This window comes from Onthophagus taurus, chromosome 11, assembly GCF_036711975.1.
Source record: "Onthophagus taurus isolate NC chromosome 11, IU_Otau_3.0, whole genome shotgun sequence".
Lineage (NCBI taxonomy): Eukaryota > Metazoa > Arthropoda > Insecta > Coleoptera > Scarabaeidae > Onthophagus > Onthophagus taurus.
The window spans coordinates 5599712-5627466 of NC_091976.1; the positions used below are offsets into that span (position 1 = coordinate 5599712).

A 27755-nucleotide genomic window follows, 5' to 3' on the forward strand; every position below is an offset into this window, starting at 1 on the left:
ATAGTAATCAGTTATAAAATTTATATGTCTAAATGTTGAACTATTGTGTGGAAATTTTAACGAAAATACTAAATTATGTATTCTTTCAAATTAAATTTAGAAAAGTTTAGAAAAGTAAAATTCTTTGTATTCAAATTATGTGATTGTGTGGATAATGTAAGTATAATGTTGCTATTACGTAGAAATTATCATAAAAATCATCATATATAAAACGATTTTTGATTTCACTCTCTGTAAACAACAGACTGGCCAAAAAGAAGTAAGTTTTTTAAATATTTAAACTCTCTGATAATGTAATATATTTCTTATACTCTTTTAGTTTATTAAGTTATCATGGCTCCTAAAGATTCTGGCGCCCCCTTAATAAAGTCAATGAAAAAATTAAATGATAATCATCAAGAAACACCAAAAATGTTTGGTAAATACAATATTTTTGGTTTTAAATTCCAGCAGGAACTTAAATACAATAACATCATCTTCTTCGCCAGTTTACATCTACTATTGTTCTTCAGTATAATTACTTTTCCATGGATTCAAAAATGGAAATTAGTTTTATGTAGTAAGTTACATTATTTGAATTTTTTTCATTACGTTGAAAAATACTTTCTTTAAGGTATCGTTTATGTCCACTTTATTGGGTTGGGTGTAACAGCGGGAGTTCATCGTTATTTTACTCACCGCACATTTAAAGCAAGTCTTCCATTAAAACTATTCTTTTTGATGATGTACGCCGCTTCTGGACAGGTATAAAAATGTTCAACCGTTAACATAGCTTTATTTCAATCATTTTGATTTCAGAATAAACTTTTTGAATGGGTTAGAGACCATCGTGTCCATCATAAATACTCAGAAACCGACGCAGATCCACACAATTCCAACCGTGGTTTTTTTTTCGCTCATATTGGGTGGTTAATGATAAAAAAACATCCGGAAGTGATTAGAAAAGGAGCTAGTATTGATATGAGCGACATAAAAAATGATCCAATTCTGGTTTGGTTCGACAGAAACATAAGTTATCTCATGATATTGTTCTGTTTCCTCATTCCCTGTACGTTCATGCGATATTATTTAGAAGAATCTTGGTTTTGGAGTTTTTTATCTCAACTAGGCAGATACGTGATTTTGTTAAATGTAATTTGGTTGGTGAATAGTGCAGCCCATCTATACGGAAATAAACCTTATAATAAGTATAGTTAAAAATGGTCTTCAAATTACCCTAATTGTTTATTGTTACATTTTTTAGGACTATTAATCCAAGAGAAAATTTGTTTGTGAGCATAGTTAGTACAGGCGAAGGTTGGCATAATTACCATCACACATTTCCCTGGGATTACAAAGCTTCTGAGTACGGAAAATGGAACTTAACGACTCATTTCCTGAATCTTGCCGCAAAGTTAGGTTTAGCTTACGATTTAAAATCACCATCTGATGAATTAGTAAAGAAAACAATTGATAAAGTTGGAGACGGGACTTATTCGCATTACGTTAACGAAAACGGTGACATCGTAAAATTGGGATTAGATTAAAACACTTCACAAAATGTGAATATTATGTATGGCAAAATTAAATAATTGAACTTTACTTCAAGTCTATTAGAAGTATTTATTTATTTTAAAATGAAACTAATTAAGTAGTCCTAATAATCCAGTCATGATAATATCCAACTCCGTTTCATTTCCTTTGTTAGTAACTCGTACAATACAGCGAACCAGATACTTATCAAATGCTTATATGTAGATAAAATAAAGAATATCCCAATAAGATTACCCGATATAAATTTTTACGCCATTTTTTGTTTCTGTGCCAGTGGCATATCTGAAATTTAACTATCGGTTTAGCTATCATTTGCGATTATTCCGATTATTAATTATAGAACGCTACACAAAGGAACAACGAGCAATTCTCAGTCACATTATTGAGCACCAAATGTATCGACGATTTGAAGAATGATCAATAAAGAAAGCGTGTAATAAGGAAAATGGAATAAAAAAAAATCAAAATTAAGGCGAACGATTAAAAATCAGATTAAACTCAAAGTAAAAACAGCGGAATTCAAATACCATTATAAAAAAAAATAATACAATAAAGCAAAAAGTAAAATAAATAAACAATGCCTAATAATAACGACGAAATTAAACATTATAAAAAGACTGAACCAACGAAAATCCTGAACTACCAAAACGTAGGAAGTAATGCGCTGACAGCATTACAAAGTAAGCGCCTAAATGTAAAAAATTAGTCCTGAAATAAATCGATATCAGTTCCTAAAAGCATTGGTGCGCGGAATAAGCGTACAGAACAAGAAATTATAGCGAAGTAGACGGGGATTTCAAAAGAACTGTGAAATCACACATATTGTGTAAAATCTTGTAGAAGAATAATACGTCATTACACCGGCGACGCTATTATTAACAGTAGTGTCAATGTGCTGTGCATAAAGAAGCTTGGAATCGAGGGTCACTCCAAGGTCTCTAATAAATGAAACGCGTGTTAGGTTTTCACCAGCGATGCTGTAATTGTACTCTTTCTTCCCGAAAAAGAAATAACATTATATTTAGACAGATTTAGGGTCGAGTGGTTTTTAGTGCAAAAGTTAGAAATCCTAAGAAGGTCAGTCTGCAGCCTAGAGCAGTCCATATGAGAGAATATAAGCAGATAAAGCTTGAGATCATCTGCTTACATTAAACATTCACGATGCTTCACAACCTTGAATATATCGTTAATATAGAGATTAAATAGCAAGGGTCCGAGATGGCTACCCTGAGGGACGCCAGAGGGAATTGACATAAGGTCAGAGTAATATCCGTTAACATTATTAACAATTTAATTTATTTTTTGTTAGTAATTTAACGAACAGTACAAGATAATAGAATATTGTTAAACTTTGCTTTCTTGCTAGATTACGGCACTTTCGTTTGCAAAATAATCTGCAAATCTGCTACGTACTTGAAAACCTTCGGCGCAAGCAAATCCTCCTGTTCCTTTGAGAGGAATCATATTTTCAGTAGAAAGTGGAAAAAGGTTTTCCTCTAAATACATTTGTCTCGGATTGTTAAGTGTACATTCGTTACGCAACATATTATGTATACAACAGCAAGCAAGAATAATTAGATCAACAGTACTAGATTTTACATTAATAGGAGAAAAAAAAATTCGAAATACATGGCAAAGTATACCAAAAGCGTTTTCTGTTACTCTTCTAACCCGAGACAGTCTGTAATTAAAAACTGTTTTCTTTTTGTCCTCTAAAACTTGCTTTTTTGGGTAAGGTTTCATGACATATTTGTCAAGGTTAAACGCATCATCTCCAACAATAACATGTGATAAAATCAATTTTTTTGAACGGGGAAGTAATGCTGGTGGAGGGAAATTGAATTTTTCACCGTAAATTTGTTGTTCAATATCAGATTTGAACAAAATTCCTGCATAGCCCTCTTTCCCATATGATCCAATGTCCACATAAAGAAATTTGTAATTAGCATCAACAAGAGCTAACAGCACTATTGAAAAATAATTTTTATAGTTAAAAAATAGTGTTCCGTCGATGGCTGCAATAACGTTAGGAAAATTCCAACGATTCCAAAATTCGTCAGCCTTTCCTTTTAAATCAAATTTTGAAGGTTGTGGTAGTAGAATTGGCATTAATTTTTTACACAAACTATGTATGACAACTGGTACAAACACGCTGATGTAGCTGTGGGAGATTCGAAACGCAAATGATATAGATCTGTAAGACTCCCCTGTTGCAAGAAACCTGTAAAAAAGAGAATTCTTAAATAATATGACGTATAAAATTTTAAATATTAACATTTCTTTTAAGTTGCGTCTTGCAAAAAAAGGTGGAAGAACATTCGGGACAATTATTACAAACAAATAAAGAACACCCAAATGCCAACAGGAAGTGCCTCAAAGAACCGGAAAAGAAATCCAATTTTGGATCAGTTAGGGTTTTTAGATGTAGATTACCGGTTAAGAAAAAAATAAATACATTTATATATCTTTACTATTGCAGCGTGCTGACAAATATGCAAGTTGATAATATACAATCGGTTGCTAGGGAAGCGAACACTGAAATGAACGCAGAAGAATCTGACGAAAGTATACAGGAGGAAATAGCGCCTGAAGTGCCAACATGCAGCGCGTCGAAAAGAAAGCCACATGAAATTTTGGCTGCAGTAAAGAAAAATCGGTTGGAAAGAGAAGTTATAATAGTCAACTAAATTCGGCATAAACTGTGTCAACTGAAGACGAAACAGACATGTTTTTCCAAACTCTTGCGATGAATGTAAAAAAATTTACACCACTATTAAAGGCACAGACGAAAAGCAAAAATTTTAATGTTATGTCAGAAGCTGAAGTGGAAGCACTGCTCCCAGAAGCAGCACAACCTTCTCGGCTATATTCATACGAAACCAGCTGTACTAGCTCACCCTCTCCTTCAAGCTGGGAACAAAGAAATTATCATGTGGGCGAATCCAATGACCAGTAAGATTGCTCTAATGCAGCACATTTTTTTAATTGACTTACTGAATAAAACAATAGCTTTAATAATGTTGCATTTTTACTTAAAATATAGTAAATATAGTAAGAATAAAGGAAATTTGATTACCTTAACGTTATTGCCAATTTTTGTCCTGGTGTTATTGGATCCTTCACACGGTTGTAGGGTTTTGTTACAAGATCATCTTGGATGAGTTCCAATATATAATGAAATTGATGGCGTGTGATTCGAAAAAACTCTTTAAATCTTGTTTCATTGTCTTTTAAATACTGGTTTATTAATATTGATTGAAATTCGTGCAATTTTCTCCGCTGAAACATGGATGATATTTTTTTCCTTTTTCCTTCACTTTTCGTGAAGTCGAAATTCGTCAGCGAATCAGTCGCAGTCGTCGGCGACCGGCGACCAAGGAGGAAAACGTACCTTTATATATACAAGAGGTATATGTAAAATTGAAGCAAAACGGTCTTAATTTATTAGTTAACATATTATTATGATTAATCCTACAGTGAAATACCTACATATGTATGTACCTACCATATGTATAAGTACATAATATATAGGTGTTTCTAAATTAATGCAAGACATTTCAAGGGGTGATTTTTCAGCAATTTGTTCAAAACCCCCTCCACTCCCATTTACAGCCCTCTAAAGTTAAGGGGAATATTGCTTTTATTTAATACATATGTCCCTGATGAAATATCCACTATGAAAAATGCCTGTAATAAAAATATTTGTCATATGACTTTATTTGCCTACTTGATTTTTCTTAACAAATAATAACCAATCTGAATTACCTATGTTAAATGAGCCTATGTTTTATTTTATTTTTTTGTGACCAAACTAACAATTTTGGGAGAAAATGTCTGGAGAGAAAAAAGTTTGCAGATTGAACCACTTTGTTTAAACCAAAATTTAAAATAGAAAAATGTAGACGCATTAAAACGTTCTGATGCAAAGTATTGTAGGGATTGATTTTTTCACCCCCTTGTAACAACATTTTAGGGTTATAAATATCGTCAAAAGGTGTCATTTTATTAACAACAATTATCTGCCAAATTTCATTCTTCTAAATTCCTCCATAGTGAATTTATTAAATAAAAACAATTTTTTCCCTAACTTTAGAGGGCTGTAACTTGGAGGAGAAGGGGTTTTGAACAAAAAGTTATATGAAAGATACACCTTAATTTTTGCTGAAAAATCAACCCTTGAAATCTTTCGCATCATCCTGTATATTACAATTTAGGGTTTAAAATAAAAAAAAAAGTTTAACATTTCGCACCTAAAAGTGTGTATTTTGCATTACCCTGTATCTGAAAATAAAAAAAACATTTTAAGGGATGAAAATAGAAAAATAATTTTGTCCAGCTAGAATGGGCAAATACCCCATTGTGCGTCGTCTGAAGTTAAACACGTTAGAAGATTCAGTAGGAAGACGGTGTTGTAATAACTTAATAAGTGTTCTTCTCTATTAAGTATTGGGAAGATTGGTAAAGGTGATCAATTAATAATTAAAGACTGTATCGTTGTCTTAACTTCTATTTGACTTCTTTGTAACTATATCTTTTACAATTAATTACACCATACTTATACTAGACTTACTGCTAACGTAACACAACAAACCTTGTTATGTTTGTCGTACTAACCTTATTAAATAACCTTATTACTCCTAACCTACTTAATATTAATAGCAACATTACTATTAGTCATACCTTACAGTGCGGTTTTTCAAACGACCAGAAGAATTCCAAAGTGGTATAAGCACGATTCTCAAGAATCAGAGGATGCGTGCTTAATGAAATAGAAGATATATTAGAAAAATTAGCAAGAATTAAATCAAGAGTGTTCCGAAAGGCATTCAGGGTTTAACCACAGCAGTATTAGGCCTCCCAGTAGAAATAAGTTTATCGCAAAACTGCAAAATAATCTGTATTACGGAACATTTTCTAAATTTAGATAACCTGAAACGTGTTAGTATACCGGGTTTCAAGCTGTCAGCGCACTACTGTAGACAGCAACCACAAAAAGGAGCATCAGCTATATACATATCAAAGGATACTCAAGATGCGTCCAACAACCTTTTCATAAACAATATGGCAACTGAAAGTGTCTTCGAGTGCTGTAGTGTCGATACCATTATAAATAAAAACCTTTTTACGGTAGTATGCTTGTATCGTACACCGACTAGTAATTTTAATGTTTTTTGCTACAATTTTGAAAATATGTTAAATAGTATATTCGCTCGTGGTCATCAAACGGTCATAGCAGGGGATTTTAATGTAGATCTCTGTTGTGATACTCAAAAATGTAATGTATTTCTAAATTTATTAGCTAGCTTTGATGCCGAAATATTGTTTCGTGTACCTACCAGGATAGCTAAAACAGCTCAAACTTGTTTAGACAATGTAATTCTTATAAACCCATCGCGTGCTAAAAGCCCTACCATTGTAGCTACGACCTCACAACGTACCACCTACTCCGATCATAATGTTTTAACAGCCACTAGAAAATACGATATAAAGCCGAAACCATTATTTAAGGAAATAAGGGTAATTAATAAGTATTCTATAAATAATTTTGTAGGCGCAGTATCTTCTGAAACCTGGGTTGATGTGTACGATGATGATCTCGATATTAATGACAAATTTTCTAATTTTTTAAAGACCTATGTGAATTACTTTAATAGATTCTTTCGGCTATTCTAACTTGGTTTCGGCTGTACAGACGGTTGCTACATTCGACTGTGACTTTAAATCAACCTATAATTTATACAAAAATCTTTATGACACCGAAATTAACCAGCTTAAACGCAAACGGAATGATCATATACTTGAACGGTCAACTAATAAGAACAAAAGTATGTGGAAAATAATTAATGAACATACAGGGAAGCAAAAGTCATCCAATCTCCCCTTCACGGATGACCTTCAATCTCTGGCTGATGATTTTAATAACATGTTCTCTAGCATTGCCGGTGGTTTGCCTGATATAGTTGGAAAAGATTTAAACACAAGTTACAATAGTTGTCCACATACGTTTTATTTTTTCCCAGTTTGCAAAGACGAACTGGTTTCGATTGTAAAAACGCTGAGTTACTCGCAGGCATGTGGTTTTGATGGAATACCAATCAACTTCCTAAAAAAATGTCCACTAACTTTTATGGATCCGATATGCCACATAATAAACCAATCTCTGCAGTGCGGGATATTCCCTGAATACCTAAAAAAGGCAATGCTTATACCACTATATAAGAAAGGCGATTCAAACGATATTTCCAATTACCGACCAATCAGTTTGCTAACTGGCTTCTCTAAGATCTTTGAAAAAGTAGTCTACAACAGACTGTATAATTATTTAGAAAAGCACAAATCACTGAGCGAGCGCCAACATGGTTTTCTGAAACGGAGAAGTGTGGAAACTGCATTATTCACGTACACGTGCGACATTTATGATGCTTTAGAGAGAGGAGATATTATCGAAGGCGTTCGACACGATTAATCACAAAATACTGATCTCGAAATTGGACTCGTGTGGGATGAGGGGAATCGCTCTTGATTGGTTTGCTTCGTACCTATGTAATAGAAAACAAAATGTGCGAATTACGGAAAATGGCGTTCCAATTATTTCAAGGGAGACCACTATGTCGAGAGGTGTACCGCAGGGCAGTATACTGGGTCCTATATTGTTCCTGATATACATAAATGATATACACAGTGCTACCGAACACGTAAATGCAAACTTCTCCGCTATTAGCTACGCTGACGATACCAGCTTTCTATTATATGGTGATACATTTGAATCTATTGTTACTGGTGGTTCAGAATTGTTAAATACTGTAGAAAATTGGCTAACCACCAACGACCTCATTATAAACCATGACAAGACTAACGTTATTCTGTTTAAAACTGCAAATAGCTCTTATCCCAATACTATAACCTTCAATCATCGTTTATATACAACTGAAGAACGGGTACGTATGCTTGGAGTGGTTATCGACGAAACTCTGTAAAAAGTTGAGCAGTTTTCAAATGAAAAAGTTGGTGAATGATCGCGTTATACATTTATGCCCGGGATACACGAGGCTAGTTTTGTAAGCTAGGATAGCAAGCTAGGTAAGCTAGATAACTGTCCTGGCTTGCTGTCCTCGCTTGGAAGATTCTAGTGCTGTTTACATGATGCCAGTAATTTTAACCCAGCCAAGCCAGTACCATTGCAGACGGTTGACGGTATTGACGGTACAAAACGTCCGTGAAGTAAAAGGAACTGCATTCGTAAGAAAAACACAATACGACTGAAACAGTTACTTCGGAAACTATGTCAATTTGCATTAGACGAATTACTAGAAGATGTATTAGAAAAACGTGTATGGACAAGACCATGGCTTTTAAGAAGGAATGAACGTGGATCATCGCTTTACTTTTAAAAGAACTTTGCAATAACGATATAGGCGAGTACAAGAGTATTTTGCGAATGACGCCCGATATGTTTGATATTCTGTTGAGTCTTGTGACGCCAAAAATACAAGGAATGGATACAATAATGAGACAGGCGTTACCTGCAAGAATAAAATTGGAGATCACTTTAGATTTTCTTTCGTCCGGTATTAGTTACAGGAGGCTTAGTCACTTTTATCGGGTTTCAAGATGTGCTATAGGCAAATTTATACCAGAAGTATGTGTCGAAATCTACAAGGTATTGGAAAAAAACATTAAGGTTTGTATTATTTTTTATTTATTAAAAATACATTTGGGAATAATAACAAAGAATGTGATGTTTTTCCACCTCCACAACATTATGCATTTTGAATGCTGTGGTAATCACATCGAAAACGTTCGTTGAATCTTCATAGTCAATACTGAATGTCGTGTCTGAAGAATCGTGACTCGGTGTCTGGTATGATCTCTGGCACTTTGAGCTGTGATTTAGATGTAGATGGTTTCGCAGCAGCTGGTACTGTTGTTTTCGTAGTTATTTCCGCGGACTTGTTGCGTTGCGTTATATTATTTGATGTAGACGTAGATTGTGAAAAATTTTCTGACATTGCATCATTGTCATCATTGTTAACATTATCGATATTCAGATTTTCAGTATTGGTTCGTTCTTCATCCACTGTTGACTCTTCACTGTCCTGAAAAAAAAACAATCATTTTACTAATTATAAACTGTATATTTTTACAGATCCCTACTAATTTCGAAGAATGGGCGGAAATAGAAAATGGATTTAGAAACAGATGGAATTTCCTATTTTGCTACGGTGCCATTGATGGAAAGCATATTCAAATTTTAGCTCCTGGTAATAGTGGAACTATATATTTCAATTATAAAAATTTATTCAGTATAGTTCTTATGGCAATAGTTGATTACGACTATTGTTTTCGATATATAGATGTCGGATCCTGTGGAATGTCATCAGATGGAGGGGTATTTAAAAATTGTTCCATATATAATAAACTGGAGAATAATCTTTTACCAAATGGTGGAGTGATTGTTGCTGATGCCGCATTTCCTTTAAAATCATACATTTTAAAACCTTATCCAGGCGACAACTTAACATTGTCACAGAAAGTTTTCAATTACCGACTATCCAGAGCCAGACGTGTAGTGGAAAATGCCTTTGGGATATTGGCAAGCCGATTTCGTGTATTTCAAAAACCAATAGCAGCTAATGTAGATACAGTGGATAAAATTGTATTAGCAGCATGTGCTTTGCATAATTGGTTGAGAAAAGAAAATCGAAACACTTATCTAACCAGCAGTGATGTCGACCATGAAGATATTGAAACAGGAAACTCCCCTCTTGGCTCATGGAGAACAGATACAGAAGGTTTACAAAGCATATGTCACCAAGGAAGTAACCATTCTTCGATTTCAGCAATCCAGAAAAGAGAAACCTTTAAAAACTACTTTAACAATAAAGGTGCTGTGCCTTGGCAATCAAGAATGATAAGATAATCATTAATTTTTATACCTAAACTGAAGTATTGTTCAAGAGTGATTCTTCTGTACGCTTGTACTACATACTACTTTATTCTGTGCTGTAGGTATAATAAATAGATAATAAGTAATACGTAATAAATAAATAATGAATGAAAACAATTCACTTACCGTTGTTTTTCTTTTCATTGGTACATTTTTAATGAAACTGTGCATTTCCTTGAACCAATTTAACTTTGACGTATATTCCTCTTGAGAACCAGCTCCAGACCTGGTTGATTTATCAATTTTTGACAGTTCTTCACAATAAGTTGCTCTTAAATTTTTTATTTTATTTTTTACTTCTTTGGTATTCATTTGTATACCCATTGTCAATAATTCGCCACACATTTTTTGTAGTGCTGAATCTCGCATAGATTTGTCTTTATAAGACGGAATGGTAGCGTTCCATAGACATTCCTTCTCACGGTACAATTGTACAAACTTTAAATTTATTTCGTTACTTAGTTTCGGCATCTCGTTGCAGAAACATACGTAGTTGCAGTCAGACAAACAAAACCGCGTGGACACTGCGGCACTGTAGCCGAACGGATACTAGCTTCCCCGGCCACACGAAGCTAAACCACAGAATAACCAGAAAGGACAAAACCGGCGGTGCCTTTGAAGTTTCACCAGCTATTTTATTTGACCTTCGGCCATATTGTTGGCGTTTAGGCGCCAATTTGAAAAGTAAAGTACTCTGTTTTAGGAGAGTGTCCACTAAAATGATTTTGAAATTTAATTTTACTAAATTTGTATTGAAGTTATAATTACGGTTATTTTTATGAAAATTTAATACAATATATAAAATTCATTTAATACAGTATATCGTTAATTAAAAAAAATATGTAGATCATTTAAAAATATTTATTTTATAAATTATTAACAATTTTAAATTTTGCACTTGGTCCATTTACAGGTGTTTTTTTCATATTCCGATTGTGATACTTTAAGGTATAAAATAATCTTAATCTAATAAACAAGCTTAATAAAAACTTTGTAGGAAAATTTGAACAATCAAAATGGTGCTCTATTGTTTTTAAATTTTGTAAAAATTGACTACCCACTCCTCTTTTGTGTAGTATAGTCGGATAGACTGCTTTGATCTAAAACAATTACATAAATATAATTTAAATTGTAAATATTACTACTAAATTTTCTTTACCTTTCTAGATCTTTTGGTATGCGAAACATACTTATCTTCGTGCCAACAGTACTGGTATTACAACCACGTACCATACAATAACAGCCACCTTTCACACTCATTTTATATTAATAAAAACTAATTAAAATAATAACTACTAAAAAACTATTATTAAAAAATACAAAAACTAAACTATGCTAAAAGATAAGATAAACTAATACTACTTTAAAATATAAGAAAAAATAGAATAATACACTAAATAACTATTAACTACACAACTACAACTCAAAGAAAAACTTTCGCTATCAAAACAATCTCAACAAACGCACGTGGTAACACAGATTGACAAAGATGTAAATAAACGCCAACAATATGGCGGCCATAAAAATGAGTTTCGGCGGGAAGCTCTCTTTGTCCTTTCTGGTTATTCTGTGGCTAAACCGAAGCCAGCACAGCAAAATCAGTGGTGGGGGAAGCTTACTAGCTTTAAAAATAGAACGGCAAGCTATTAAACTATCCTGGCTTCAGACACTAGCTTACTAGCCTGGAATAAAGCTAGTTTTGTATACACGAAGATAGATGCACTAGCTTGCTAGCTTACTAGCACTAGCTTGCTATCCTAGCTTACAAAACTAGCCTCGTGTATCCCGGGCATTATGCTACTACGGTTGTTGCTATTCGCAAATACGGTTTGTTATCATGGTCTGGGGAGGCAACAGCGAATTACGTCGCGTATTTGTGCTGCAGAAGAGAATAATACGCACCATGCTCGGTTTAAGTTACGGACAATCGTGTAGAGGCAATTTTAGGAAAGATAGGTTGTTAACTGCGTCTGCAATATATATTTATGAGATTTTAGTTTTTCTGTTTAATAACAAAAGTCTTTTTTCACAAAACTCATTTAATCACCATTACGAAACTCGAAATAGGCGCGATTATTGCTACCCAAGACATCGCCTAGCTGCTAGTGAAACTTCAACTGGTTATGCGGCCCTAAAATTATATAATAAATTACCAAACTCGATAAAACATATTACCAGAATTAGTACGTTTAAACAGGATTTGTTCAATTTTCTAATCGATGTAGAACCTTATAATGTTGCTGAATATTTAGATTTTAAAATGTAAAATCTTAAAAATGACGTTTGTTGTTGTAATTTTTTGATTTGTCTACAACACAATAAAGATTATTATTATTATTATTATTACTCTACGTCTATCGGCACCCAACAAGAGCTTAGAAATTGCATCCTGGAAGCCGCAGTAATTATCAAGTGTCCTGACGCAATATCACCCCTTCTCAAAGTTACTCTATCTTCATTCATCTTCTTAGTTACAAACTCCTCGTACTTCCTTCTAATTATTTCCATGTATAATTTATAAGCTTCGATAGTTTCATATGCGGATGTCTATCCACCATACCACTCTCGCAGCATCCCCTTACTAATTTCCACTCCACTGTGTATCAATATATGTCCATTGTTCATCTTGATCATCCATGGTAAATTCCGATAGTTTAAATTCATCTTCTTTTCTTCCTTTCTTTGTATTCTTCCGATATTCCATGAACTTCCATCATAAACTATCATCATCTTTTGATCTTTGTTTATGTTGTATCTTTATTTATTGAACGTTTCTAAAATCGCCTTTGCCAAACTAGGGTTAACCTTCGACAAAGAGAATAACCTTAAAAGTGTTGCGAAAGATAGAAAGGTCAGTATTCAATCGTAAAATATAGAAAAGCAATTATCAAACTTAAACTGAACTTGAACTGCAACATTAAGTTTGATATTAAGTTTTATTATGATAAACAAAAAAACAATAAATCAAATTAATTTTAAAAATAATCCATGAGGTAATATACAAAATGATTCTTAAAATAGTTACCAATTTCATAATTTATGTTACACTATTGACCTTAAAACAGATAAGTACGGATAAAAGAATAGATTAAAATGTATTTCCAGTAAGATATATTATATAATAAATTATAATCAAAAATAACCGTTTCTCTGAAATTAGTTGTAAAATGATTTGCAGCTTAACCGAACGTTTTAAAATGTTATTTCTCTTAATTCCGTTCTGTTTCTTTCAAACAACTATTTCAAGCGCTTCCGAACCAATCGTTACGATTTCTGACGGAAATTTAAGAGGATCAGTTCTTAAAGATATCGATGGCAAACATTTTTTTAGTTTCCAATCGATTCCATTTGCAAAACCCCCAATTGGAGAACTAAGATTCAAAGTAAGTTTTATTATTAGAATCCATGTTGCGAGATTAATTAATAAAAATAAGATATAATAAAACAATAATGTGTTTTAAACTTCAGTTTCTCGCGTTTATTTTAAATTTCCTCGGTACCGGTTTCGACACTATATTAGGTAATCATCAGCCGAATCTATAAAACAATTGAATTACAAAAAATCCTGTATGAATGAGAATAATTAAAACTATAAAATCTTATAAAATATAATTTTTTACAAACTTACGGTCAAGAATAAAACTAATTTGAAATTGGAAACAAATAACGATTTCTCTCATGATCAACACTGGAAATATATAAAATCTATTAAAAACAAACCGATAAAGGCGCAGGCATTGTTATATTAAGTAAAGATGAATATATAGAAAAAACTAACCAATTTATGAAAGAAAATAACTATGTTGAACTTGAGCGGAACCCTTTAGAAATAGTTATTCGCCAAACCAGAGAAATTATTAATAAATGTAAGGACACATTGATTAAGTACTCGCCACATATAAATATTAACAGTAAGATAGTCCAATCAAACTTTTTCAGCACTCTGTTTATACATATGAACCCAACAATCCCAAAACTGTATGCTTTACCTAAGCTTCATAAACAAAATATACCAATACGACCTATAACTTCCTATAATAACTCACCTACATATAAACTAGCATATTTCATGTTAAAAATTTTCAAAGAAATGAATTTTAAACCAAATTATTCTATATTAAATTCATTGCAATTTATAAAGAAAGTAGAGGGTTTGGAACTTAATAATAGAGTGCTAATCTCGTTTGATGTAGTAAACCTTTACTCAAATATTCCAATTGATTTCGTCTTGGATCTCACTAATAAAATGTTCAAAAATCATTTTGGTGACGACACAAACATTAATGACTTCAATAAAATCCTGAAACACATTGTTACCCAAAACTATTGTAATTTCAATGACAAAATTTATAAAGTTTGTGACGGTTTATCCATGGGTATGCCATTATCCGGCATTCTGGCAGATATATTCTTGGACTATTATGAAAATAATTATATTATGACAAAACAGAATCCTTTCAGAAAACATATAATTAAATGGATAAGATATGTGGATGATATTTTTTGCATATGGGAAGGAAATCTTAGCACCTTGGACGAATTTCATAAATACCTAAACCAACTACATAATAAATTACAGTTTACCATCGAAATAGAAAATAATCACGTTTTAAATTTTTTAGATCTAATACTTAATAATATAGAAAATAAGATTAATTTTAACATTTATAAGAAAAATTCTTCTATAGCCACAATAATCCCATACGACTCGAATCATCCCATATCACAAAAGTTGTCTAGCTTCCGATTTTTCATTGAAAGAATTTTGAATTACCCTCTTCCACAAGAAAATAAGATCTCTGAACTTAATTACATTTTTGAATTGGCGAAAAATAACAAATTTCCTACAAATATAATTAATAAAATAATACATAAAGTTAAATTAAAACAAGATCCTTTGTTTTCTAAGATTCAAAATTCCAATATTCATAATCCTATACCCTTTAACTCTATTACAGCTGCAGCTAAAAAAATATTTTTGAAATATAACATTAATCTAGCATTTTCCAATCACACTACTCTAAATAAATTACTATCTAATTACCATCTCAACAGTTATAACATAAATAATGAAAGTGGTGTTTATTTCATTAATTGTTTTAATTGCGATAACATTTACATAGGACAAACAGGCCGAAAGTTGGAATGTAGAATAACAGAACATAAAAATAAAAGTAATTCTAACATTTATAAACACAGAAACGAAACAGGTCACAATATAGAATATAGTAACGTTAAACTTCTACACAAACGCAGCAAAGGTTTTAAATTAGACCTTTTAGAGCAGGGGTGGCCAACCAAAACGATCTTGCGGGCCACTTTGAAAATATTTTATAATCTCGCGGGCCGTATAAAAATTTTGTTGAGTACATATTTAAAACAGAATGATTTATTGTTATTGTTTTTATTATTACTCAAAGATATGATGGATAAACATAGATAATATAATAATAAAATGATTAACAATAATTATATTTTATTTAATTAGTGAGATATTTGTTTTTCAACTCTTTCACTTAACTTTAGCAAATCTATATCTATGCGGGTATTTGCACATCGTAATTGGTGTTGTAGGTTTTCGTCTGTCAAGTTCGATCGTGATTTATGTTTGGTGAATTTTAATTTTGAAAAAAACGATTCACAGGTATAAGTTGATCCAGAAGCACTCACAACTTTTTGTGCCAAATTTCTCAAATTTGAAAATTTTTCTTTTGTGATATAAATGTTATAAAAATCTATTTTAGATTCTACCGTTTCAAAAATTTGTTTTAACTGACTATTGCATTGTAAGTCAATCAGTTCCATTTGAAGATATTCTGGGGCCGACTCGACCTCAACATGAAAGGGAGATTATATTTCAGAATATATTTCAAATATTTTGTTGTATTTGTCCAAATTAGTGAAACGACTCTCAAAAGCAGCTGCAAGTTTTCTTATTTCTTTTGCATATTTAATGTAATTGTTACATTTTGAATTTTTCAAATCTTTTAACAATGGAAAGTGTTGAACGTTATTATTTTTCAATTGAGATTCAAATAACAATAATGCTTTGATGTGATTAAACATATCGATTATTAAATTATCTTTCCCCTGTAATGATATATTTAATTGATTGAGTTTTTCGACAATATCCACTAAAAAGCATAAATCCAATAACCATTCATCATTTCTTAATTCTGGTACTGGTATTTGCTTATCATTCATAAACAAATCAATTTCTTGACGTAACTCATAAAATCGCTGTAAACATCTTCCACGACTTAACCATCTGACATGACTGAAGTATACTACGTCACCATATTCAGAATCCAATTCTTTCAGGAACTCCTTAAATTGTCGGTGAGGAAGTGCATGTGATCGAATGTAATTAACTGTTTTTATGACTACTTGCATAACATGATTCATCGATAATACTTGGGCACATAGATTTTGTTGGTGAATCAAACAGTGGATTATAAATAAATCATCTCTTTTACAGCAATTATGAGTTTTGTTCTTGGATTCTATTTTACCGATCAGTAATTTTATAGCTCCCTTATTTTTGCCGATCATAGCAGGCGCCCCATCTGTTGATATTCCAGTAAGAATTTCCAAACCCAAGTTGTTTTCGCGTAAACAGTTTTCAACAGCATGGAAAATATCTTCACCTTTTGTAGTATCTTTCAAACTTAGCAAGCTTAACAGTTCTTCAGTTATTTCAAATGATTCATTTATTCCACGAACGAATACTACAAGTTGAGCTGTATCTGAAATGTCTGTACTTTCGTCGAATGCTAAGGAAAAATATTTGAAATCTCGAATTCGATCGCGCAGTTTTACAATAATTTCATTTGAAATGTCATTAATTCGATGACACACTGTTTGCCGGGACAGACTTATATTCGAAAATAGTTTACTTTTATCAGGAACAATATCGTTTGCTACAGCTTCTAAACATTCTTTCACAAATTCACCATCCGAAAATGTTTTCATTTTTTTTGCTATCAAGAATGAAACAGAATAGCTTGCCTTGACAATATTGAAAGGTTGCTGTAAAGCTGAACCAAACATTTTTTGTTGAGTCTTAATTGTGACTTTAATTCCTGGAGCTTCGATTGTTTCACTTCTTTATCGAATTTCAAATAATCATTGTGTTTTGTTTCGTAGTGTCTTTTAACGTTAAACACAGCGACGGTTTCTCGACAAATTAAACACATTAATTTTGTGTTTTGAGTTATAAAAAAATACTTTTCTTCCCATTCATCGCTACACCTTCTATTTTCGTCCAGTATTTTTCTTTTCTTTGCACTCATACTGATAAAATTAGAAGGAAATAAAAAAAATAAAATAATTTAATTAATTTTTAATTTAATGGAATTTGTATTACCTGCTTTCACATAAAACGAAACTGGAAAACAAATTATCAACTAGCACTGACGCACTTCAATAGTCAAAGTGAGCGGACAGATTTTAACGCCGTTTTTTACACAGCCACCGGCAAACAAGGACCTAGCCAGGTATTGCAATAGAGGGGTTACTCAAAAGGGTTTTTGAAGGACAATAAATAAACAATAAAAGAAGTCGAATTTCTAGGGATAGGTTCTCTTATTATAACCGATTTACAATGAGGATATTGGGGCTGGACTTCCAGGCGCCAAGTATTTAACTACTTCCACATATTGACAGTATTTCTTCTAAAGCTCCATAAATAACCAGGTCTAACTTTTTGAAAATAAAATTATCAAGCTCTTTTTTTCTTTTACATATAATTTGTTATTAGCTGGTAAATTTAGGTTATTTTATTGGTAAATTAATAAATCTCGCGGGCCGCAAAATTATCCGGAGCGGGCCGCGGGTTGGCCACTCCTGTTTTAGAGGCTTATGAAATTAATAAATATAAAAAAAAAATACACCCTCCTTAACGATCAAATAGATCTTAATTTTACACCTCTATTTAAATGTTTAAATGATTTTTGAAACGGCGAATTGTTAAATTTAATTTTCCTTTCTTCTCAAACCCGTTTTTTAAAAAAACTCATTTCATAACTTGTATTATTGTATTGAGTCCTTGATTTATGTTTCATGTCTCGTGTCTTTTCGTGAAAATAATTCGAAATTGTTAGTTACGTGTGAAATTTTATCTCTAATGACCAAACAGATGTTTCCAATTTCAAATCAGTTTTATTCTTGACCGTAAGTTTGTAAAAAATTATATTTTATAAGATTTTATATTATTTTATTTATAGTTTTAATTATTCTCATTCATACAGGATTTTTTGTAATTCAATTGTTTTGTAGATTCGGCTGATGATCACCTAATATAGTGTCGAAACCGGTACCGAGGAAATTTAAAATAAACGCGAAAAACTGAAGTTTAAAACACATTATTGTTTTATTATATCTTTTTTTTTTTCAAAGTAAGTTATTAGCATTATTTTAATGTCAAATTTAATTTAGTACCAAAATTCTGTAATTTTTAGGATCCACAACCAGTTGAAAAATGGTCAGGAACTCTCGATGCAACCATAGAATCTCCAATATGTCTACAAAAAGTTTTCGTTCTAAATACATTCGCAGGAACCGAAAATTGTTTATATCTCAATGTTTACACACCGAAAGTAGAAATAACCTTTATGTTGACCTTACTTTTTATTAAAGAAAATCTCATTTTAGTTAAAACCAAAAAAACTGAAACCCGTTTTGGTTTTTATACACGGTGGTGGGTTTACTGAAGGAACCGGAAATTACAGCACTTATGGACCAGAGTTTTTGATGACCCAAGATATCGTCCTAGTCACTATTAATTACCGATTGGGAATCTTAGGATTTACCCATTTTAACAATCCAAATGTTAACGTGACTGGAAATGCTGGTCTTAAAGATCAAACTATGGCTTTAAAATGGGTTCGGCGAAATATTCGTAATTTTGGTGGTGATCCCCAAAGAGTTACGATAAGCGGAGAAAGTGCTGGTGCAGCCAGTGTACATTTACACGTTTTATCTCCGTTATCACAAGGTTTATTTCAAAGAGCTATTCTGCAAAGTGGGACTGCTTTATCGCCTTGGTGTAATGGGCAAAGGAATAATGGAGTTGCTTCGGCAAAATTTTTAGGTTTTGAGGGTGATGATGAAGAAGAAATGTTGAAGTTTTTACAAAATGTTACTGATCATCAATTGGAAAAAGCTTCCCTTAATGCTACTATGGTAAGTGCTACTAATGATCATCTTTTTGATTTATATGATAAACCCTCCTCCTTTATCCGTGCTTGAGATATTTTAATAATCACCAATATCAGTATTTTTACGCAAAATTACCACACCATATCTCTGGGAGTGGTGTGATTGAAGACGTTGCGCCGGCACAGTCTTGAACGTTTTTATACCATGTACGCTACTTGTACAGGCCCAGGGCAATTTTAATTCAAACAAAAAAAAATCAATTCTAGTGCCACTCAAGTCGAAATCCAAGTAAACACCACAGATACTTATTCAAAAGTTATTGCTGCATTAACGGAAAAGAGAACTCAACTTCATACATATTAACTCAAAAAAATCATAGCTTCAGAGTGTTGGTCAAAAATATCCATTCCTCTACAGAATTGGATGATCTAAAGAAAGCAATGGAAAACCTTGGCCACAAAGTTAAAAATGTGTCAAATATACGACAGAGAAACAGCAAAAAGGAGATGCAACAAATAAGGCTATTTACAAAACCATAAAGTTCCTAGATACAATTCCGCCTGCTATAAAGGTTACGCCATTTATAAAGAGTGAATACTAACATAAGCTTTGCTCAGGTCACATTTCAATCTGCTGATAAGAAGACTCAAAATCAGAAACCCGAACTATCTAATGTTATTCAAACTAATCTATCATGATCATCACTAAACACCCTAGAGGTAATAATCTATAAAATGATGGCAAAATGGATAAAATGTTAGACCTACTAGTCACTCTACTTTCGACGTTACACATTCAATAATATTAAAATTGGAGTCTGGAACGCTAACGGATTAATGAATCGTCACAAGAACTCAACTATTTATAGCCGAACACAAACTCGATCTCATGCTTATCTCTGAAGCATATTTGACAAAGAGAAGTTCCAACATCCTTTAGGCCGAGTATAAGGAGGAAAACGGTGTTTCCAGCCTCCAGCTTCCAGCCATTTTCAGCCGTGTACTGCCCACGGAATAAAAGTATATCAAAGAATAACTTGAACAGATTCTATAGAAAACTAGATCACAGATTCATAGCGACTTGAGTTTACAATGCTAAACACCACCAATGAGGTTTTAAGATAATTACACCAAAAGGGAGAAAATTATTAAATTCAGTTCAACAAAATTGTCTTTACACACACTCCATAGAACACCCTACGTACCGGTCCTTTGACATATCAAGATTTCTAACCGTTCTTTGTAAATTTATATCTAGATGCTCGCTAGGTATTCAAAGATGTTTTAGATATCTCAATGGACATCCAAATTCCCGTCATATCGACGGATTATATAGAAACAACGAACACAAATTTAACCCAACATATTCAGAAAGCTGATGGGCTGCAACACTTTCACCGAAACACATGGACGAATTGACTACTTAGCCAAATCATATATTACAGCAAAAGAGTACAAATAAAGGCAAAACTGCTGCTTATCGTAAAACAAATTTCAATTCAACGCCGCACAGACATTGCCTGAAAACTCTAACAAATTCTGGTGATTGTGAAATAAGTTACTCTTTATGGAAACTTAGCTTATCCAAAAGCCAACGTGATATTTATTGTCTGGGCTGCAGCATGTATCTGATTTGGCAATATTTGCTCAGTATTAACTTCAGTGGCGTACACTATGCTTTTTAAATGACCCGAAAAGTAAAAATCAAGAGGGTTGAGGCCAGGCGATCACGGTGGCCAGGCCATTGGACCATCTCGACTTGTCCATCTTACAGGAAACACATTATCAGATTATATCAGATATCTAGGAAACTAAAAAACTTTTACTACAATTTTTTCACCAATTAGTCATTATTTGTCATAGGTAATAAATCCTCAAGTTTATGCGTATAGGTTGAGAATCACCCTGTATAACTTCAGTCTTTCAACCTCACATGACAAAAACTTTATCTACTCAAGAAGAACACATGGGGGACACTCTAGAGACCCCTTACCAAACACATTGTTTACCGACGGAAAAGTTTAAAAAGACAGACCTCGGTATGATTACAACTTTGAAACCCAGAAAAGCCCCTGCTTTGCGATCTCATTATAGGGCAAATATAGAAAAATATAGCTCATTACCTACGTTTTTAATGTCATGCTGCGACTCGAATACTTCCCAGTACAATGAACAATTGCTGAAGTTAAAATGCTAGCTAAACCCGATAATGACTAAAACGAAGCGGCATCTTACCACCCTATCAGTTTGCTTCTGCTGCTTGATGAAGTATTCGCAAAAAAGTTGCTGCTCAAGCTTAATCCTTATCTGAAAAATGTAATATCATATTATCATTTTGGATTCAGAGAACACCACGGTATCATTCGAAGAAAAAAGCTACTGTTCGACGGTTCTCTACTGCGATCATACTTTTAAAAAGGTACACCTGTTATGAAAACTAATAAGGAACGCCCTCGGAATTGGACAGATGTAGGAGGACGACCACGGCGAGGAAAACAAGACTTGAATATTGGAACCTGAATGTGTTAAGCTGATACAAACCTGTAGAAGCTAAAAAATCAGCAAATCTATAGTAGGAGAGAGAGAGGCACATTGATGCGATTTTTGCTTAACAGCAGCTGTTACGTTTAGGGAATATTGAGCAGTTTTGCAACTTTTGTTAAAATTTAGATTAGGCCTTTCCGTATATCCCTTAGTTGTCAAAGTTCATAAATGTATTATAATTTAGACACAAAAAATTTTTCAAAAAGAAATCGTCTTCTGTATCAAACTACCTCACAATGAGGCAGTTTGGGGGTACATTGATACAAGTAAGAAATTAATAAGAAAACCAATACTTAAAAATATTTATTGAATTACAATATTTAGTAAACTAGGAAAATACAAATAACTAGCCAGGCGGGCTGTACCACCCACAGGAATTGGGCTCGGAAGTTTAAATATAATATCTTCACGTGATACTGAACTGATATCATCATTTTGTGGAAAAGAAAATCGTAAAAACTTAATGTCCATTTCGTGTTCATCAAGTATACGCAATAGTTCCTCAAAAAATTATTGACAGTTTTTTTTGGTGCAAAATTTTACAACAACAAAATCATCAACATTCAACAGATTGTCATCGCACAGTGGTGGAGATTCCTCGTTGTTGATATCATCTACTGAATCAGAAGAAAACCCTAACTCCTGCTGTGTATATATTGCAGTATTTGTATTTATTTTTAGTTACCTGCATTAATTTCTTTTCGTTCCTTTGCTTCAAATTTTCTTCTAATCTAATTTTTTTCTGGAGTTGATGTGTAAATACGACATTTTCCTTTCTTCACTTTCGAAGTTATCTTTCTGGCTCCTGCCTTGAAAAACGGTTTAACGTGTTCAGGAAGATGATTCAGAATTGAAGCACTTTCATTCAATTCTGTGGAAGCTGATACCACCGACGTTGATGCCACTTGATTTAGTACCACAGATGTTGGTGGTTCTGGTAAAGTTGATATAGATAGGTTTGGGCTCTTACTGGTTAGGCCTTGACTATGTTCGGGGTTGTTTGTATGATTAGTTAAATCAAGATCATCTCGATCAGTTACATAACTAGATAAAAAGTCTTCATCAGAGAAAACTAATTTGTTTATTGGCCAAATTCCTGGTTTCTCAAAAGCCTTTAAAACATTTTTGGGAGTAAATGAATTCAAAAACGCTTTGTTTGCTAAAAAAGGAATATCGTAAATAGATATTTGCTTTCAAGCATTGGTCAACATCCGGTCATTAAATGCACTTTTGAGATTGGCTTTGAACGGGCCATAAACTCCAACGTCTAGCGGTTGAAGTTTATGGCTAGTGTGTGGAGGAAACCACAGAATTGTGATACCGTTTGCTCGGCAATAATTAATTGCATCTACGGTACACACAAAAAAAAGATTGCTTATTTCAAGTAGATTTTACTTCACTGGAGTAAATGGTAGGTTCCTATATAATCAAGCGTATGGTTAGTGGAACAGAGGAAAATATATATTCAGATTTCTAAGTAAATATATACTCAATTTGAATATATCACTTATTTAACACAAGAAAACTGTGTTTTCAGAGAAGTACGTTATAATTTCAGAACAACCGATTTACATATTCTAATTAAGTATTTTATTGTTTCAGTGTAGATTATGGTGTAGTTAAAAGAAAAATATCAATTAGTTTCTTCAATCTATTAAAAAGGTTCACCAGATCTACTTGATATTTGAAAGAAGGTAATCGTGTCATTGGGATAAATGTATCAACTACTTTGTTTAAAGCATCATTTTTTCCCGTTGAACTTTTGTAGTGTTATATCAATCGGATTATACCTTCACTCAATAATTTGATATTATTTAATGAAGTATTAATACAGGTCGTTTTTAATAAATAATAGAATTGAATTACTACTTTATGTTAAGACGTTTATTTGTTCACTTATTTACAGTTCTAAAAATATCGCAACAATAGATTTACTTATTATGGGTAAAACGGTAACTATTGTGGTTCCTAAAAAAGGGTTACAGGGGACGCTAGATGGAGCACCTGTTTCATAATAATGTTTGTCAAAACTTGAGTTCTTGTATTTAGCCTTCCCAATCACCCATTTTCGAGTCCTGCAATAGTTACTATTCTGAAACCCAACCATATATTAATGCCTATTACTTAATATTGAACTTAGCAGAAATCTCTAGCATTTTAATCTCTCGTGTTAACGAACCGTAAAAGATGGATTTTTTAATCTGATTATCTAGGTTTTTGATAAATTTCCATTAAAATGATATGAACGTTTCTGCAACCAAGCATTAAAACAATGAAATATACATAGAAATAGGTTTTCACAATAGTTATCGAAAGATAATAAAGACAAACTAAATAAACTTAACACGACCCAGAAACATAAACATCCCCATTTGAAAGTTCATGTAGATTAAAAGGGGTTTCAAAAAATATATCATTAATTTGAATAATTTTAGAATTTCGTTCATTATTATCGGAAATCACTTTGTAACCCTTATAATGAGAACTGTACTCGCGTGTATTCATAGTGCTACAAAGAAAATAAATAATGTTATATGTATGTATTCAGAATTAACAGTAAGAAATGGATTTTGAAGCAATGTAGGTCATCAAACATAACTGCATGATTAGAGTCTAATGCAGGCTTACATAAAATGTCAAAACATTCTTTTAAAATTTCAAGTGGTTTAAACAATAAAGTATTTTCTATACAATCTAAAATTTGTTGTACCAAATTTCGTGTTATTGATAAATTATCATAAAGGCCAGCGACAAATATCTTCAGTGATTCACTGAAAGCAGTTTTAAATTTTTTTAAATATACAGTCATGTCAATTTCTATGGGTTCTGAATTGATAGACGATAATGGTCGCACTGTATACAGTGCGACTCATGGTTATCAAGAAGCAATAGAATTAGGCGTTCAGTTGATGAATTTATATGCTTGCATAAATGCTTTAATACTTCCAAGAACAAATCACTCGTCATCCAACCTGATTTAGAAGCTAAGCCAAGTGAGCAGTTTGGCGCCTCATTCAGGAAGTAATTTTTGAATCTAACTCGAGGGAATATAAATGCTGGAGAATGACAATCATCTTGAATTATACGAAATTCAATTCTAAGGTGAGGCACATTGATACATGCATCAAAGATGGCTCATCTTGTTTCGTATCAATGTACCCCACTAGACACTTTAATAAGAAATAGCTACTCATACATAACCTTCAATTTTGTTAAAAAAAACATAACTGGCTGTTATCTTTCATAAAAATATAAACTGTTACTGTCTATAAACGTTCTCTAAAACTTAACTAAATACGAAAAGAACGAAGTGAAATAAATTACCAAAACTTACGTTATTTACTGCAAAACAAACAATAATATTCTCTGGAAACACTTATGACACTGCACATTACAAACTTCAACACAAAACACGCCACGGTAGTGTCATTTAATATCTAGAAGCACAAAGAGACCTGCACTGTGCCGAGAAATTTTCTCCCCTACTTTACAATGGTAGCCCTGATAATAAACGTGAATTTGGAACGGTTTTTGTCGTACGGAAAGATATGCGAGATTCTGTTATAGATTTTAAACCAGTAATGAACGAATTTCTACAAGATCTCGATGCTATCAGTCCATGCACCAACCGAAGAAAAGGATGATGTAATTAAAGATGTCTTCTACGACCAACTAACGGCTTTGGTTGTGGCTTTGCGTAAACAAGATGCAACACTTCTTATAAGAGACTTTAATGCAGAGGTGGGAAGGAATAGGGTTTTTAAGCTCAACATCGGTATACATAGCCTACACGAATTCTGCAGTAATAACGGGCTTACACTGGAGGATTTTGCAACATCAAATAACCTCTTCATTTAATCAACGATGATAAGCAAGCAGACTTGGGTGTCTAAAAACGGAATAACGAGTAAGGAGATTAATCATGTTCTGATTATAATGTAAACGTGGCAGCAGTATCATCGACGTTAGAAGTTTACATGGCCTGACAGCAAACAGTGACCACATTTTAGTTACAGACATTTTAGACATACGAGGAGAATCTTCTCGAAGAACTTGAGTTGAGCAACTTTTACTATAGGGGTATATCCCTCATTACCGCAGGATATATAGTCTTTTCCCTAATGTTACTGGAACGATTGAAGCGTATGTGGAATAATGGAGAAATGTTGGGAATACAATAAAACTACACCAGCTGTTTGCGGGAAGTTGTGGAATGCCATGGCAGAACTAAGCAGGAACTAGATCTACAATTGCAGTAAAAATTGGCTTTCACTGATGACATACCTAGATATAATTGGAAAGACAACCAACTATGATTCGATGTCAAGAGTTCATAAAATGGGAAGTTGCTGCAAGGAAAGTTGACCGTAAGAATGGATCATTACAGTTTTGAAAGAGTTCATCAGTTTAAGTAAGTCAGTATGATTGAGAATGACCGCCCATGTTAGGAGACAAGACAAACATGTCGTTCAGTTGGTATGGAAAGAATCCCTAGGGGGAAGGTGGCCGCTGGAACAACCAAAAGAACTAATGCTGAACTGCAATAAATTGATTACACTGATTTGATTACAAAGTCCTTGTATTAATGTATTTTTTTGTTTCCAACATGGTTGTAAAATAAAGCACATTTTTCTTTTTCCAGCTAATTCCAATCCATATTCCGAATCAATTTGGACCAACCATTGAAGACAACTCACCCACAGCATTTTTATCGAAAGCACCAAGAGATATCATTAAATTCGGAAATTTTAACACTTCAGTCCATTTAATGGTTGGAATCACAAGCGCCGAAGGAATTATTTTCGACGCACTACACGTTTTAAGAGATAACGCAACATACAAACCATGGCCAACAGAAAGAAACATACCTTTCCAATTGAATTTAAATGATTGCCAAATACAAGATTTGACCCATAAAATCGATTATTTCTACGGCAATAACGAATCTTATCATAACTTATCACATATTGCTATACAAACAGATAGTTATTTTACTTATCCATTATATGAAACAATTTTTGGTCATTTAAAGCATGCACAAAACATGCTGGTGTATTTATTCTCCTCCGATTCGAAAATGAATGTGATTAAACGAAGTAATAACATAACATATAATTTTGAAGGTTGTTCTCATTTGGATGATTTAACATATTTATTTAAATATGATATTAACGCTCATACATATTCAATTGAGAACGATTCCATTGAGTATAAATCGATTAAAAACGCTGTTAAGTTGTTTGGTGATTTTGTAAAGAAAGGAAATGTAAAAATTAACGAAACCCAACATTGGAATGTTGCGAAAAGAAATAATATAACATATCTTGATATAAATTTGGATAAAAACCAATTCGATGTAGATTTATTTAGAAATAGAGCGAGTTTTTGGTGTGATATTTATAGGGAATACAAACAAGAACAATTTTGTTCCGATAATTGGACTCTTTTATAAAATCAATTGTATTTTCTAAAATCAATAAAGAGAATGTAGTAGTAAAAGGTTGTTTAACTTCCCTGTACATGCGCTTACACAGTTACACGCGACCTTAACTCACTTGCATCATGGACTAGCT

General features: G+C 32.8%; 3 protein-coding genes and 1 long non-coding RNA gene across 4 annotated transcripts; 3 read left to right on the plus strand and 1 right to left on the minus strand.

The window, feature by feature from the left end:
• Positions 1–327: 327 nt before the first annotated feature.
• LOC111418602 (acyl-CoA desaturase 1-like) lies at positions 328–1570 on the plus strand. Its single transcript, XM_071200306.1, has 4 exons — positions 328–559; positions 614–744; positions 799–1187; positions 1244–1570. The coding sequence occupies exons 1-4, from the start codon at positions 334–336 to the stop codon at positions 1524–1526; spliced, it is 1029 nt and encodes a 342-aa protein (XP_071056407.1). The 5' UTR covers positions 328–333; the 3' UTR covers positions 1527–1570.
• An 8004-nt stretch (positions 1571–9574) lies between these two features.
• LOC111413920 (uncharacterized) lies at positions 9575–10557 on the plus strand (the record flags this gene model as incomplete). The annotated part of the gene is made up of 1 exon (XM_071199918.1): positions 9575–10557. A coding segment is annotated over one exon (879 nt), but the record flags the coding sequence as incomplete, so codon positions are not given.
• A 770-nt stretch (positions 10558–11327) lies between these two features.
• LOC139431935 (uncharacterized) lies at positions 11328–12047 on the minus strand. Its single transcript, XR_011641962.1, has 2 exons — positions 11640–12047; positions 11328–11580 (listed from the first exon to the last, which is right to left on the minus strand). It is a non-coding gene; the product is annotated as an uncharacterized lncRNA (long non-coding RNA).
• Positions 12048–13632: 1585 nt separating this feature from the next.
• LOC111418617 (esterase B1-like) lies at positions 13633–27681 on the plus strand. Its single transcript, XM_023051211.2, has 4 exons — positions 13633–13863; positions 18940–19077; positions 19133–19663; positions 26825–27681. The coding sequence occupies exons 1-4, from the start codon at positions 13648–13650 to the stop codon at positions 27632–27634; spliced, it is 1695 nt and encodes a 564-aa protein (XP_022906979.2). The 5' UTR covers positions 13633–13647; the 3' UTR covers positions 27635–27681.
• The last annotated feature ends 74 nt before the right edge of the window (positions 27682–27755 follow it).